Genomic DNA, 17,717 nt, shown 5'->3' on the forward strand with positions numbered 1-17,717 from the left:
TGTACGCATTATTATACAAAAGTGTGTACTGTATAATATTATGCGTTATGAACAAGAATGTTTAAATATAATGTTTCTAGAATATTTAGATTTAAATATTTTCTTTTCTAGAGGACCACTTTACATCAAAGAAAGAGTAAAACCGAAATTTTTTCAATTAAATTATTTAATTTTGTAAACTTCATTATATGTTCAAAATTAAACTTTTATTGCCAAAGAACGAGTGGGTATTATAGAAAGATATTTTTTTTTTAAAAAATATCTTTCTATAATACCCACTTTTTTAAAAAAATTTCAAGGATAAAAATATTATTTTCTCTCAAAACAATATGCATATTTTACGCAATTTAACAATGTCCAACATTTTTTTTTTCTAAAGTGCGGAGAAAGCATTTTAGAAAAAGGAAAAACGAAGTTATTTCGGCGGAAGAATCGTTATTGTCTCTCAAACTACTATGTACATATTCGAAAATTAAGCCGAGAACCGTAAAAAATTGAAAAAAGTTAAATTTTAAAGCGAATATTTTAGTAGTATTTGCATCATCTTTATAGTTTTCTTTGCATCTTAACCAGTTTTTTATTCTAATTATTTTTTTTTATTTTACTTTATTTTTTAATACCAAAAGTATCTCGGTTCTTATTCATCAGATTGGAATATTAAATAATTTTTGTTGTAATTTCAAGCATTAATTTTCGAAAAACAGCTCATTTAATTTCATCCTTTTTTTTTTTTTTTTTTTTTTTTGTTAAGAGCGAGAAAGCGTTTTGTCGAAAAGTGTTAATACACATGCCAAGATCCCAGTTTCCGCAAAAATCGGAATTGTTTCTTTAGTTGAAGTAGTATCAAATATTTATTAATAATATTAAAAGATATTTTATTATAGATTTTAAGAACTATGATGGCTGAAGTCATAAATAGCCTCAAGTGAATAATTTATTTTTGCAGATTTATGAAAAAAAGGCATGATTTTATAATTTCTTCCAATCATGATGATTCTTTTCTAAGAAGGAAATAAATTCATCAGGATCATAATTTAGGAAAAAATATAAAGCTCTCAAAATTGGAAAATAAATAAAAAATAAGCACTTTTTTAAAGAAAAATTGACAGAAATTTTTTTTAAAATAATTATTTAGCTTATATCATTAAAATATATTATGTGTACTACGTGAATCTGTTGTTCATGAAAGCATTTGAAATCAGAAGAAGTGCATATGCAAGTGTTGTTAATATATTGTGCCTAGATTTTACAGCCAAATTTTTGGAAATATAGGGCATTGACTTCCTCTGTTCAATTAATGTACCGTTTCATAAAGAAAAAATTATAAAAAGAAAATGCTTGATTTAATTAATGAATATTTAAAACTTAACAAAGTTGCTGCACCACGATAGCTTGATAAAAAAATGTTTTGATCTTTTAGAATATTATTAATATCAGCACCATTTCGATAGTATATATTAGTATAAATGTTCTTCGCAATATCTCAAAGGTCACCTCAACTACATTGACACATTTATTACTTAAACTACATTTAAATACTTTGATGAAGAGTGCTTTGTTTGAGGCTGACGGGATCACAATAAAAATTTGATTTAACCAGACATTCGAATAAAAAATCTGAGCTCGTAAATGAATAGAGAGAGGAAACATTTTTTGATCAACATAGCAGTAAAGATTCATTTTTAAAAGTTAACATTTTTAGTTAATAATAAGTAATTACTAAATGAACAGTCAATAATTTTAATAAATAAAGCAAAAAAAGCATAAGTAAAAAATTAAATAATAATTTCAATAAACAATTAAAGTATTTTTCAGTTTTCAATAAATGAAAGTAATTTCTATAAACAAACAGTGTATAGTACTTTGAATAAAAGAAATGTATCATAAAATTTTTGAATAAATAATACAAATCTTATCTAACATGTCCAAAGACTTTTCAGATATTTAGAGTTTTATAGCTTTTTTTTCAAAGCATTATCGTGTAAAAGGAAATAAATGCGGTTTATACAAATGACAGATACATTTTTATAAGAGAAAAAGTTCAAAAGTACTATGTGTTTTTTGCCTTTTTTTTTTCCCCTTTTCATTTTTTACAATTTTAATTTAAATTTTTAATTCGTATTATCTAAAATAAATTCAAATTATTGGTGGTATTTTAATGCTGTATTAATTGGAAAAATCTAGGGATTACTGAAAAAACGCATAGAATAACTGATAAATTCCATTTAAAAGCGTTGGAATTAGTCTTACATCTCTGTATTCATTTCTTTTGGAATACACGCTTTCCAAGTAATTTTTCCTAGAATTTAAAAACATCAAAAGGATTGCAAAGAGTATTAGATTTCGCACAGATTTCGAACTGACAACAGGTGTGCTCAGAACTCTTTTCTTTCAGCCAAGAAGTACAAAAGCAGGGTGGGTCAATATGGGGCCTACAATAGGGCCAATAATACCGTGTACCAGGACACGCCTAAAATGAACATTGTTTTATTAAACCTAACATTCCTTAGAGCTAAAAATTTCTACCGGTAAAACTAAACTGAAATTTCTTCCAATAAAACTAAATTGAATATTTAACAATGTCCTCTTTGTACAAGCAATGCAGTAGCGGTAAACTGAAACCGAAATTTAATAACTGTGAAGACGCGGTAATTCCATCTTAATTGGCAGCAGTATTTCATTTTCATATTAGCGATAACACTACGTTCAAGCATTTATTACCGTTGCTATATTTAAACGCAAAGATTTTCCAATTAAATCTAATTAAAAGGAACTAAAAATAATTAATTCATTTTTTGCCGGAATGTTAAACGGTGTTCTGTTCTAGCTTTCAATAAAGATAAAAAACAAACAGAAGTTGCTCTTTTGATACAGATATAATCTTCACATAAATAAAAGTAATTGCATGTATGCATATAACTTCTATATCTTCTACTAAGCCACCGAATAAATTTCCACCAAATATGGGACTCTTGATTCTTGCTAAATGAGAGAACATACTATGAATGTAAGACATTCATACTACAACCACTGCTGAGGAGATCAACGGTTTTAAATACTATAAAAATTAAAATGCTGGGACAACTAAGAATATGCTAAAATATTTTCAAATGCTAATACATTTTGGATATTGTCACACCATTTTAACTGTTTCATCGCTACTGTGAAATATTCTATAACATTCTAGAATATTTCTGAATATGACTGCATATTAGAACAAGCTGAAAAATTTTACAAATTTAAGTGATTTTTAAAGAATTATGAATCATTCTAAACAATCCAGAACTCTATTATTTTGGGAATTTAAGAAGTTTTTAGAAAATTCTAGACTATAATTTTAAGACTAATTCTAGGCTAATATTTTAAAGAACTTCTGCAACATTTTATAGATCACTTTCTGTTCATAGGTTCTTCTTAGATGTTTATGATAGGTTTAATTACGTAATTTACTAACTTAATTTTTTAAATAAAATAAAAAAATTAAGAAAAAAAAATTAAAAATTAAATAAAGTGTACATATTTGTATAATTGTGGAAGTTATTTAGATTTCATTTATTTGGACGGTCACATGAATTAGTGCGCTGTTTATTGCTTATAATTTTAAAATTTATGTCCCATCTTCAAATTCCAGGATTTTCATTCAAAACATAACACTTGTAGGAAATTAATAAGTTAGATTTGAAAACCAATTTTAAGGAAAAAAAAATCAAGATTTATGTTGATACTGAAAAAGTAATGACAATTTTTGTTAAAAAAAATGATTCTAGGAGGAGATTATGATCAAAGAAATCACGATGAATGTGCATATATATCTTGAAATACAGAGAATAAAAAATGAAAATTTTACATAAAAACCATGTGAAACAAATATTTATATAAACGAAAATCGCATTACAGATTTTTTATAAAATGAAATTCATGATATAAACATCAATGAGTTTATATAATAATCCACTGTTATAAAATATAATTTAGTTTGCCTCCCGTATATAGAAGCAATATAATGATTTGCTCCTTAAGGACTGAGTAGAAGGTGAATAATCAGACCCGAAATTAAAATGCGCCGAAGAAAGATATAAGACAATAGAAAAATAGACAATGAAGACAATATGTATCAATTATAAATATTCGGATGAGTTTGCCAAAGAGCTTCAATTAGAAAAAATTATCGATATTTAAGGTTTAAACAAAAAATCCATGATTAAAAAGCATAACTTATTTTCCCTTCTGTGTGCAATAAAAAGGATTTTAAAGATTTCTGAAGGGAAGTTCAATGAACCAGATACCAGATTCAAAAAGTATTGTTGTAAAAATAACAATTTATAGCAAATACAAATATTGGTGGGGCTTCCTAAATAGCCTTAAATGTAAACAAGGATGAAGCCGGCGACTTAACATAGGGGTAGCGCGTCTTCCCCGTGATCTGGGCGTCCTGGGTTCGAGTCCCGGTTTGGGCATGGTTGTTCTTCATCTGTTCGATCCGTAAGATGTGTGAATGTGTCCCCACCCCCCTGTAAAAAGGGGTTATGCAAGCGATTGTGATGCATGAGTAGCTAAGACGTATTCTTGTCCCTAGTTGGCGCTACTAAAACATGAGACGCTCCCTCAGCTTAAAATCGCTGGCGAAGTCAGCGAGCTTGTCCATGGCATGTGCCATTGTAAACAACAACAGGAAGTATGTAATATAACGCATGAAGAGAATAACCATCTAAATTATCATAATTTTATTTTTCTAGAAACCTATATGAATATCGACACGCTATATGAGAGGGAGGAAATGTATCAGATGCAATCGGTAAATTTTAACTAAAATAAAAAAAAATTAATGCGTTGTAGTTTTATGAAATACGTAGAATGCAAAAACGCATTAGGTAGAATTTATCCCCAAATTCTACGAAAGTTTTCTATTGAAATCCGGATTGATTTTAGCTAGACAAGAGTCCTTTCCAAGAAGTACAACCGGTACTCGAAGTATTTTTAACTTGCCGGACCAAGCACAACTGGAACGCAATTGCTGACTAATATCCTGTCCGTTTCTGCTTTTAGATCAATTCCTTGTTGATGGTAATAAACTATATAAAAATAAAAAAAAGGTAAAAGCAGGAAAATTTTTGCAGTCTCCTACTTAAATGAAAATACTTAATAAAAATGCAATTTTCGAGATAATATTTTCCGTTAAATCCTCTTTTATGATCTATTCGTTTAAATATACTTGATATTCATTCTTGACGATACATTAGAGGTTGTGTACTCTATCTGAACCTGTAGCCCATGCAATGACGATCATACACTTTTAAACATGTTGATATTCATTCTCTAGCTAATACTGACCCGAAATATTAGAAGTTTCTGAGTAGGTCTGATAGCATGGCTTTATCAACGGCACATGCAGTAATGATCATATCCATTCAAATAGTATGATATTCATTCACAACTGGCATATATCGATTTGATATTCATTCGCAACTGGTACATATCGTTATATAAGAGTTTGCGTTTTCTATGAGAATACATGATCCATGCAAAAATCACATTTATTTGAATGTATTGATCTTCATCTACCTAATATAGACCTAAAATAGTAGAAATTGCATACTCGATCTCTCCTCATGATACTGAAGTTGTTACCAATTTTAGAACAGCGCAACATTTGCATTCATACTTTAGTAGAAAAATCAAGGCACGATTGCAAATAATTTCTTAAATGAAAATGAAACGAACCAAGAAAAAATTAATCAATTTTGTTTCCAGAATGAGTGATAGCTAAAAATGAGCTCATTAAATATAATCAAGATTTATTATGGAGGCCTATGAAAGTATTAGTTGGGATTTTTTATTAATATTTAGTATTTAAAGAAACTTTAAAAAAGACAGCCTATTAAACCTCGCTTATCATTTTTTTATAAAGCTGTCACTGAAAGTATTGCAGAAAACGTAAATTAACGCATTTGGAATCTTAAAAATCAATTTACATTGAAGGATATATATATATATATATATATATATATATATATATATATATATATATATATATATATATATATATAAATTTTGGCTGGATGGTTATTTTAAATTGAAGAAATTAATGCTTTGAGCCTCGCTTATTAATTATTTCAGAATATCAAAGTAGGCCTCAAAATTAAACAAACGTAATATGCTTTGGAACTTTCAGAAACTGCTGAAATATGCATGTGGCAATTGTTAAGGACCACTTAAAAAAAGTTTTACCCTGTGCATTATTTATGATGATTCTTTAAAAATCAGCAATTTGGCTGCTTTTTCTCAATGCGAAAGTATTAATTATTAGCTTGAATAAAAGTTGAGTTATATACATGCTAATTCTTACAGTAATTTTTAAGGCATATATTGGTTCATTTTTAAGGTACTGCCTTAAAAATCAGCCCTCGGATCTATTTATTTTTCAATCATTACATAAATGTACATTTCTTGGGTGGAATTAACTGAAGATTGATTGCATTTAAAAGACTCATTAACATGCAAACATCATTTTAATGAAATAATATTTTTTAAAAACTGAAGAAAAAATAATAAACTGAAATTTTTCCAAGAATGTGCTTTAAAATATATAAATCCGTTTATTCAATATAAAGTTTTAAAAAAGTTTTGAAAATGGTAACAATAGCTGTATTAATTTATAAGCGCAAAATTAAATAATATATGATACTAATGCAAGCGTAAACTGTAACCAAGCAAAATAAAATGTTTCTTTGCAACGACCATCAGTGAATTTAAATATTTTTAAATGCATCCAAAATCTCGAAATGCGCTATCTCGATGCTTTATCCAATAATGCAAAACCATTTCTTACCTCTGCGGGATAAATAGGGGCCATGAGTGAATAACAACTCCCTAAAAAGAGATTTCCGTACGCCACTGCGACGAGAATCTTAATTTTTTTGGCCGTCATGACGGTCTTGGGCTTCGGTTCCGGCTTTTTGGGACTTGCCATGTTTGTTTCCTGAGAGTCGCTGACTGAAAGACATCGATCCACGCAATTGCTGCCTTCATTTTTCCCCGGGCGATAGGGGGAGCTGTAGTCACTTCGAGAAAATAAAGGGCAAACGTTTCGTAATCAAAAATGGAGCAGTAAATTTTGATGGGAAGTGCGCGCGTTTAATTTTTGATTTAACAAATATAATAATTAGGATGATGCAAAAAAATAAAAAAAAACATATGGGATAACATTTACTGAAAGAGCTTTGATAATCTAATAACTAAAAGAAAATATATTTAAGAAGTTTTTCTATCTTATTTTTTAGTAAATAATTTTTCACCTACAGGTGGATTATGATTAAACTTATGCATTGATGAATTTTTAGTTTTCTAGAAATTTTTACTGCTTTTTAATTAATTCTGAATAAATTAAAAATTGATCGGTAAAATTACAATTAAAGTAAATAATTTAGTTTTTCTATTAAAGAAATATTTGAGAGGTTTTTCTATCTTATTTTTGTGTCAATAATTTATTTCCTAAAGGTGGTTTTCCTATGCATTGATGTATTTTTACTTTATTAGATTTTATTGTAACTTATTAGAAATTTATTTTTTATTTAATTAATTCTGAATAAATTAAAAATTGACCGGTAAAATTAAAAATAAAGTAAGCAAACGGAACCATAAAAAATACACTTAGCTCGAAAATTTAAACTAAGAAAACTTGATACGGAAAAATGAGTACAGCAAGAGAAAGCGGCAATTTTTTAGACCGAAAATGATGCCAAAGATTTATTTTTAATATTTAATTTTTGAATGGATAATAAATAAATAGTAATTAGATCTTAAGTAATTATTTATCTAAATAAGGTAACTATAATTAGAGATAAAATTGCTATAATTTTACAAATTATGATTTCAGTAAATATATGATATTTTAATAATAAGTTTATATAGTACTTTGAAAACAACGACTGTATAGTAAAACTTTAAAATAAATAATATTTAAAAGGTTTTTATTGTGTCGAAAGCTTTTTTAAAGGCTAGTTTTTTTCTTCCTTTTTTCGATTTAATACATCATACAGAAGTAAATTCTTCCAGTGAGATAAGAGCCTGAAAAATTATTCATTAATGATCAAAAGGCCCAATCGCCCAATGTATGTGTACATTTAACTAATGAAAACTATTTACAAATTTTTATATATATAAATTTTCAAGCATTGATTCTGGCCACGAATGAATAGAAATAAATTCAAATAACAGACGATGTTTTAAAATAATAAAAAATTCAAGGGGTTCAGAGAAAATTTTCTAATTATGGCGAATCGAAATTAAAAATTTTCAAATGAACCGTTTCACTATATTTACTTAAAGCATTCGTATTTGAAAAAGGGTAGTGTTAAAAAATTTTAATAATAAATTGGTTGTCCTGTAATTGATTGAATTTATAAAAAAATAAAGTTACATGATATTCCTTGCATGAATTTACATAGATCGACGCAACTTTTGTTAAAGGATTAAATGCATATATTAGCATCGGGTGAAAGCAGTTCTTTTCAAAGTTTGAATTAAAAAAAATATCTTTATCAAATATTGAAACCAAAATGCGAAATTTTATCTATATAAAAGTAAAAAGCAGATGGTTTCTCCCCTCGAGTTTGTTATATACTTACACATTATTGGGTCCTTCGTACCTGGCGTCTTTGCATTATGAAGAGAATCCACAGCCGCGATGACCTGATGGTAAGGTCTGAGCTTCGAGGAAAGGGGACTCCATATTCGGATTTCGATTCCACTAAAGATGTGTATTCATATGCGGATTTGGTGCAAGTTAAATCTGTCGGTGTGGTCCAAACAGCCTACTGTTGGAAATTTGGAGAAGGGAGCCATTTCAGATGTCGTCTTTACCATCAGGCGTAAGTTCAAATTTTGAAGTCTGTCCCGAATTAGATCAGTATCGCTTCCCAAACTGACGATTATATAACTACTGATATTACTAATACTATATATTTTAGAACAATGTTAGAGCGTTTTAATATTTTCATGAATGAACATTCTAAATTTATACTATCATTATACTAAATCTCATCCCGATCTCAGATTTCAACCTGTGCCCTCCCCTTGTTAGAATAAAAATAATTTATATGCGTAACAAACAAAAATATTTAGATATTAGTTATTTAAAATTCCAAAATGCTATGAAAGTAGATATGATTTAAAATGATAACAGATACCGATCAATCAGGTAGATAAATGATCTTCAGCTCTTGATTTGTTTATCATTTCTAATACTTATTCACAAATTTCTATTCAAAGATTTTTTTATAAAGAAGTTTTTAAGATGAACGTCTAGACTTTCTTAAATATGTCGGTCTTTGTGCATGCCATAACGCTAAAAGACTGACAAAGTCTCTTCACGAAATTCTTCACCTTTAAATAAAAGATATTTAAAAAAAAATACAACAGGAATATTCTCCCCTCCACTTATCTCAAATTCTTCCTCCCTTGTTAATTTTGAGTTAAGCGTTCACAATTTTTGGAGATAATTGATTGTGCATTTTGAATTTTTTCCCTTGCACCAAATGAGTAAAATTTGATATAGATCTGCAATTTAAATTGAAAATTTTATATTTTGAATTCATATACACGCAAATGTAAGGGATGGAGATCGGGAATTTCGGTAAATAGATTTTGTACACATTTTGATAAAAATTTATAATTTTAAAAATTCCCCCTTGTAAGTCGTTTTGTTTTTACATATTTCACTCAGAGATCGACAGGCAAACATAATTCCTAAAATGTTTTCGTTTTCTATGGACTTGAGTGAAATCTGAAATATGTAGATTTACCAAAATCTCGAGGGTGAATTATTTAAGAATTGCAAATCTTTTGTCTTTTATTTTGCACTCTTCACATACAAAAAAGGAAAAATCATTACCATTAAAGTCCTGATTTGGGAGGGCTTTTTTAAACTTTCGTTTCGCAGCTCAAAGTGCTCTTAAGAAAGAGGGCTCATAAAAAATTTATGCTATTCAAGAAATACTCTTATGTATCGATCCAGGTAATATCCTTGAACTGAATAAAGGGGAAAAATATTTTTTATGGATTTTTTTCCCTGCGCAGACACTTAGACAATTTTGTTAACTTGTTGAGTTAAGTAAAGTGGTCGCTCTTAGTGCTTCTTTGTTTTATGTTATTTTTTTTATTGAACTTGTTTTCATAAGAACTTTAAAAGCGGATTTTTTTTTGTTTGACTTTTGGAAAAAAGATTTCATTTATAGAAGGAAAAAAATACATTATTTTAGATATCGCAAAAGATGTATCTTTCTATTACTGCGATAAAATACAAAAAGAAATGATGTAGCGTATTTAACTCTATAAAATTCAATCCCTGTAGATTTTATGAAAAGATTGCATAGAAAATAAGTTTAAAAGAAGGCACATTACCAAAATATAATTCTAATAACTGTGCACACCTACCAGTAGCTTAAAGAGATGTGGTTAATAAATCTGAAGAAAATAAAGGCCGTTCTTTGATGAAAAAACTTAATTTAAAGAAAATAAGTGCAAATTATATCCCTCATGTGCTTTTAACTAGCATCATTCAAAAATTGGTCTCCTAAAGTGCGCTTTAACAGTGCATTTCTATAAGTTCCCCAAATTTTCTTCCAAACGAAACGCAAATGTGGATGGATTTTCTCAAAAAGTCCTCTATAAAAGCATTTTTTCTCCATGAAATATAGCTAAAATCATTATTTTGTTTCAGATGATATATAGGCGATTTAGGATCGCAATTATTGACTGAAGCTGCTGGACTTCTGATACATCACAACTCCTTTACTAGTTACAAAAAAAAAAAAAAAAAAAAAAAAAAAAGATTTATTAACGATATAATTCCGTAATTTTAGAGATACATGAATCTTCAGGTGTCATGGTAGATGGACAAACCTTTTTTATAAATCATGTTTGGTTTAGGATTTAATTTTATACTAGTTTATTCTTAAGTCCCACAGTTGTTTGTCTTCTTTTTTAAATCGCATTAAATCTTTATGGAGAGCGCGAATAAGCACTTTCATAACTAATAAATTATTTTATGATCATATTAGCAGTGTATTCAAATCAAAATGCAAGAACAACAAATCAAGTAACTTCTAATTGCTCAAGAAAGATGAATTCGGTGATTTCTCATTCTTAGGTAGACTGCCTCCTCTTCAGCAGTAATATGAACAAGAATAAGACTTTTTTTGTATTTCTTTCTAAAGAAGGTACTTTTTTGCACTTCCCGCACCGACCTAGCATACCCAAAATAGGGGAAATCTGACAATATTCGGAGAGGGTAGGAAATTTCTATAGATAAAAACTATACCCATCAAGGTAGAAGGAAATGAATTAACAATGTGCTATATACAATGAAAACGGTATAATGTAAACATAAATGCAAGGGCATAAATATTATATAAGTAATATAATGTGGAAATAAGGTATCCATAAATGTATATATATAAGTCAATAAAATAATAAATAAAATTTATGAACACATGAAGAGTTTAGGAACATATATAATATAATATTTTATATGCGCATGAAAATTCTCAACTAACAGGATCGAGGAAGAAGCGCTACCCAGGGTGCACGCACACACGAAATCACAAATCTGAATTTTTTAAAGCAGGTACGTTAACAAGCTAAACCAAACCGCATCACTTTCCATCCCTTTAAATCGTCATAACTCTAAATGCATTTTTGTGACAAAAAGGAGACGCATATAATCCCAGGCACCGGCGAGATTCGAACTCGCGATCTCCTGTTTACTAAACAGGCGCTTTAACCAACTAAGCCACGGCGCCACACGCTGCGGTCCTTATGAAAAATTATAATTTGAAATGTACTTCATTGTGATAAAAGCAATAATTTGCAGACACAAGAAAGGTTCGAACTCATAAACGTTTGTTTATGATGTATTCGATCTAACCAAACTGAAGCTGTTGTGCCTCTGACCACGGCGTTTGGAAGGGCATGGAAACGAAGCAATTGCTTACCTCAAAGGTCCACATTCTCCGCACTGAAATCGACCCCTCTTCCAGAACAAGCAATCTTATTAAAAACCAGTGAATGCTACAAGAAATATTTCAAAACATATATGGATACAGTGTTGCAAACTTATTTATATTGTGCATTCATCTAGTGTTTAATTTCAATCGATTTAAGACGATAAAAAATTGAATAATTGCCAATTGCTTCACTTCTGGAGGAAAAATTCCTAGCATTTGTGTCATTTCTTCAACTAATTTAATCATTGTTGTACCAAATGTACTAATTTTCAAATAAATATTAATGCAAAAAATTCGCACCAAAAACTAATAGTAAGCATATAAAAAAAGGCAAAACATGAGAATAAAGGAATTAATTTATAAAACCATGAGAGAGAAAATAATTTTTTAAGCATTTTAAAATAATTTAAAAATAAAGTTCTTATATTCCCCTTAAGAATGTAAATAAATTTAAGATGTATTAATTCACGTTTAAAAGAATTATTTTTACCTTATTTGTTTCTTGTTCTGCAGCTTAATTTTTAAAATCTCTTTATACTGACCATTATGCCTATTACCTGGTGCCTAAATTAAGAGAGATTTCAAGAAAAACAAAACGACGAATGAATTGAAACAAAAATGGATTGGGTTAGATGAGTATTATTGAATTATTAAATATTTTTAAAAAGAGAGATATGAACTGATTACTTATGCTATTGAGACTTAATTAGTGATGACAGAAACACAATGCATGCTAATTTCAGGGACACAATTACCATTTGAAGACAAGAGGAAAAAGAACCAGAAAACTAATTTAGAAATGAATTTGGCTAATTGATTTAATAAAGCTTTGGTTAATAAAGACTATTTGCAGAACATATTAAATATGTTCTGCAATGTCTTGCAGAACGTTTGTTCATTTCTTTTTTCAAATATTAGAATAAAATTCAGAATACAGAAATGAGGAAAAAATAAATCATGAACAAAAAGAAAATGAGTTCCTATGGATTTAGTTCAGGAGGGCTCACACGCAAATAAAAGACTAATTGCTAAGGAACAAAAAGTTTATTTGGCGTACGAACATAAGATGAAAAACCAGAAGTTTATAAAAAAGATTGAAGGGCTTATAGATGCTTAGTAATTTGTACGGCAGTCTGATAATAAAAGAGTTGTTATAAAAGGAAACTTATCATTTCTTTATTATTTCTGGCGATTTCTTTCAATACCGAAGGTTTAGTAATCGAAAATGAATATGCAAGCTTTTTTTTCCCTTAAATTCTAACTCGTCGTTATTTTTAGGCTTCATAAGTCGATGCTTCGACCCTCTGTTTTTTCTGAGGGAATAAATGCCCTGAGGATATGTTTTCTTGGGAGAAGAAACGACACTCTTTTTAATTTCCTAAACAAGTGTCTTTTTTATTTTCTTCGTTTGTTTCAGGTTTGATTTCTTTTAAGGTTTCACTGATATTTGAGATTTCGTTTATTTTCTTCTCTAAGTATATGTATTTTTTTCCATTCCTCTCTTTTTAGCTTACGATAACACAACCCTTAATTAGAAGCCATCTCTTTCAGTTCGTAGAACTCTAGCCGAGTAATATTGCTTTTCCCAATAATTCTTTGGAAAAGATCATGAAATCATCCACAAAGATGTGAGAAATTTCTTTTACAGTGGTTTTGTTTGATTTCTCTTCATTCTTTCCGTTAAAGCCTCTAAAATCTCTGATCTTGTTTTTTATTGCGCTATAATAGTCAACAACAAATAATAGTCATCAATAAAATCATTCTCCTATTATTTATTTACAATACAGTTAAAGTTCTTGGATCTATACATAATATAAAATAACATGGCCATGTTAAAATGAGTTTTTTATTCGAAATTATAATCTGATATGAAGTTTATTTTGATAAAACAGGAAGCGAAAGCCTGAAGATATGTTTATGAATGTTTAACTGGAATTTTTATATAAACAGCTTCGAAAATACGAAAGAAAAATCCTTCTATGTTTCGTTAATGCGCAGTTAAGAATTATTTATTACAAACATTCATATTTCCATGAATATTTAAAATATTCACTTTCAATTTTAATGAAATGCTTCGCTAATATATTATCAACAATTATGTAAGTTTCGTAAAATTTGTGGAAATCTCTTTATGATATAAGCAAAATGCGTACTTAAAAATGTGCGATTAGTTTTTTTTTAAAAAAAAAACTTATATCTTTTTAAATATGCGTGTAGTTTTTACAAAACTGCAAGTAAATATTGAGCACAGCTAACAAAATCATTCATCACTGTTGTAAATCATTATCAACTTTCTACAAGAAGAATGAACCTAATTTATTTTCTAACTGATTAATTTCTGGTTCATTCTCTAAACACCGAATCTCCATTCTAAAATATTAGTCCAAGTATTTTCCTTATATCGAAATTCAAATAAAATTCCACTAAATCTTTGAAGAAATTCGAAACAATGTGTAAATTCGAAAGTGTCAGGAAATTTTGATAACAAGGTGCATTGTTTCCTATATTTTACTGCCCTAATAAGACGATTTAAAAAAAAAAATCTATTTACTCTTTAGTTTAACAATTGATAATTCATGGTTATGATTAACATGGAATTTAAAAATTGTTCTTTCACAAAATAACTTTTAGATGATTCAGTTTTTACTTTAATGCATATTGTAATAAATATTTAAGAGTTCTAAAATTATTAAAATGTTCTGTTGCCATCGCGAACCAGTTACTGTAGAAAATTCCAGAATTACTTAGAAGAAATACACTGAGTACTACATTCTATTACATGAAGAGGCGATAGAAAAACCTGCTATAAAATTCCGCAAATAGGGAACATGAGAAAGTAAGAATTCTTTGAAAAGTGAAAGTTTCGGAGTGCCAACACTCCGTTGGCGTGGTGAATGCTTATCTTTACATCCATTTGGGTGAAATTCAAATTAACAATATGTGCAACGTTTCTTTAACTGTTATATTTTCTAAATATATTTATTTATTTTGCTGCATATTTGATTTATGTAAGAACAACCACAATTTTTAAAATAAAGTTTTTGTTCTTGTGATAAAAAAATTACAAATTAAAAAAAATTGCTATATGAATATTTGATATTCCTAATTCAATCTCTCATGAAAAAGCACCAATTGATTGAATGATTAATAATTCATTTTTTAAACTAAACGCTTATAAAACTTTATCTATGGATGCCATATCAATTTCAACGCAGAATGATAAATTGCTCCTCGGTAATGAAAAATAATTGTCTATTATTATTATTTCTAATGTGATGTATTATATATAGATTGTTTTATAGATTTTGTTGTTATGAAATTGTTATTCATAACAAAAGTTATTCATTTAATAACAGCTTTTACCGTCGATAACAGCACAAGAAAGAAAGAAATTTCATATCAACTGCTTTTAAAACCTATTTTTATTATTGTACTAAAAAAAAACTTTTTTATTTTAATTATTTTCTAAGCTTTATTTTTCGATTTATATTACATTATTATAGATATTAAAGAATATTATAAAACCAATTACTTTTTAAATTTACTACTAGGTAGTGCTCTTCTTCTGAACCAGATTATAATTCGATTAATTGATGAATCTAAAGCTAGGTTTGAAAATTTTTCAGCTAGTTTGCCATCTAGAATTCACAAACGTGCAAAATTTCAAAATTCAAGCAGATCAGTAAGGAAGTGAAAAATCGGTTTCATAATTTTATCATTACAAATATGAAATAAATTCTTTTTTAATCAAAAGATCAGAAAGTAACAATGGAGGAAAACGAGTACATTAAATTACCCTATCCTCATAAAGATGGTAACTACTAGTACAACAAAAATAAAAAATGGGGACTTCTTCTATAAAAATCTTAGAATGCTATTTGTCTATATTGTAATCACGCATTCTACGAGTTAGGATTGGACCAAAATATTAACTTGCTCATTTCTATAGTTACTAGAGGCAACTATTATATTTCAAACTAGGTTTCATCGCGCACAGAAATCAGTTTAATGTCTTAAAATAGTGCTTATTTTAATTGCAGTAATATTTTTCAATACATGTAAGACTTGCAAACTTTTAATTTTTTTAGTCCATATATTTAATGACTAATGGACTAAAAAAATGACTATTGAGTTTTTAATGATATTTTTGGTTTGAATGTCAGATATTTTGGCAAATGCACGTTCCGACTCAGTGCCATATTTAAAATCTAAAACATCGAGACACAGTTTTCCCCCAAGTTATAAAAGAGCATGAAAACTGAGAAAATATCCCAAGCATTGCTTCCGTTAATTTCTTTGTGAATGAAGATATTAAAATTGAATGGCATGCAAGAATTCAAACACCATCATTATCAACTCACAGAATCTAGAAATTATCAGATAAACCTCAAGCAATTGACTAAATAATTACAAATTTTGAACTTTATTTAACAAATCAAATGAAATACTTAAGCATTTTCGTCTGGGGAATTAGGCGCCGTTGATTCATTTATGAATGAATCAATGAATCAACGATGCCTAATTCCCCAGACGAAAATGCTTTTTACAATTTTTTTTTCTAGTTGATGTTTAAAGACACATCAAAGAATAGGGAGTAAGATGAACTAACTTTCCACCTCAAAGATATATTCCTGATAATTTCGAACATATCTCGAAATTTTGAGCCATAGTCAGATGACGAAGATGACTCATTACCTGGCATTCTTTTCTTCAAATTTTCGCATGAAATCATCGGGATAAGTTTTGATCGTCGTTGGTTTTAAGCCGAGCCTGAATTTCTAATTTATTGTCCCTAATGACTTTGTAAGACATTACATAGGCATCAGTAGTTCGTTGTCGGAGATATGTGTCCACTACCTAACTGCTATGAATATATATTACGCTGAATCTCCGACTGGTTTAAATTCCTACTGTCCAATGCGACATTCTATGCTAAGCAAAATGGTCACTAATTGCCTATTTCACGTCGCAGCGTCACCGGAGTTTTATGTGTACCAACTAATTACAATCTTTGAACTTCTTTCCGCTTTTTTTTTTTTTTTTCGCATTCTTCTTTCTCCATGGAATGATGGAGGATTAGCAATTTGCGATAAAAAATAGGATGCGTGCATTGAGTCTTAAAATGTAGCAGGTCTGTAAACAATATGGATATGATCTTTCTTGGAATCCAGTGTCAAACCAGCTATCCTCCGTTGATGAAATCGCTACTTCTAACGTGGGTAGGTGAAGCATTGGTACAATGGAGACAAATCTAAGTGAAGTCATGAATGCAAAATATTACATCTGTTATTTCATGTCTTTGAGGGGAAATAAGATTAGCGGACAGCAAATGAATATACGACAGGCATCTTGCGGCCTTACGACGATATTGATGACTCTGGTCTGTGAAATGAAGAAAATGAAATTTTTTAGAGATGATGCTTTGAGGCTTTAGCCTGCACCAAACCGTATACACGATGAATACCTTATTTGAAATCGAATCTTAAATCTATTATTCTCTGGCTCTAAAACTGAGATTTCCTTCGTGGGCAGGTGAGGAATTCGATTCAATAGGCGCATGTCCAAGCGAAGACATGAATGCAAAAAATTTCAACTTTCATTTTATGTCTGTGAAGCTAAATGTGATTAATGGACTATAAACGATTAAACGACAATCATCTTGTATCTTTGCAACACCGGCGACATCAGTCTAATAAATGGGGAAAAAATAGA

General features: G+C 29.0%; 1 protein-coding gene and 1 non-coding gene across 2 annotated transcripts in view; both read right to left on the reverse strand.

The window, feature by feature from the left end:
- The window catches only part of LOC129960857 (MFS-type transporter SLC18B1-like), a 60,744-nt gene extending 53,751 nt beyond the window's left edge, over positions 1 to 6,993 (reverse strand). The window contains exon 1 of the mRNA XM_056074558.1: positions 6,830 to 6,993. Coding sequence (XP_055930533.1) covers positions 6,830 to 6,970 — 141 coding nt within the window. The 5' untranslated portion in view covers positions 6,971 to 6,993. The remainder of the gene's footprint in view (positions 1 to 6,829) is intronic.
- A 4,734-nt stretch (positions 6,994 to 11,727) lies between these two features.
- On the reverse strand, positions 11,728 to 11,801 carry Trnat-agu (transfer RNA threonine (anticodon AGU)). The gene has a single exon. It is a non-coding gene; the product is annotated as a tRNA-Thr (tRNA).
- Between the last annotated feature and the right edge of the window lie 5,916 nt (positions 11,802 to 17,717).

Source organism: Argiope bruennichi, chromosome X2, assembly GCF_947563725.1.
Source record: "Argiope bruennichi chromosome X2, qqArgBrue1.1, whole genome shotgun sequence".
Lineage (NCBI taxonomy): Eukaryota > Metazoa > Arthropoda > Arachnida > Araneae > Araneidae > Argiope > Argiope bruennichi.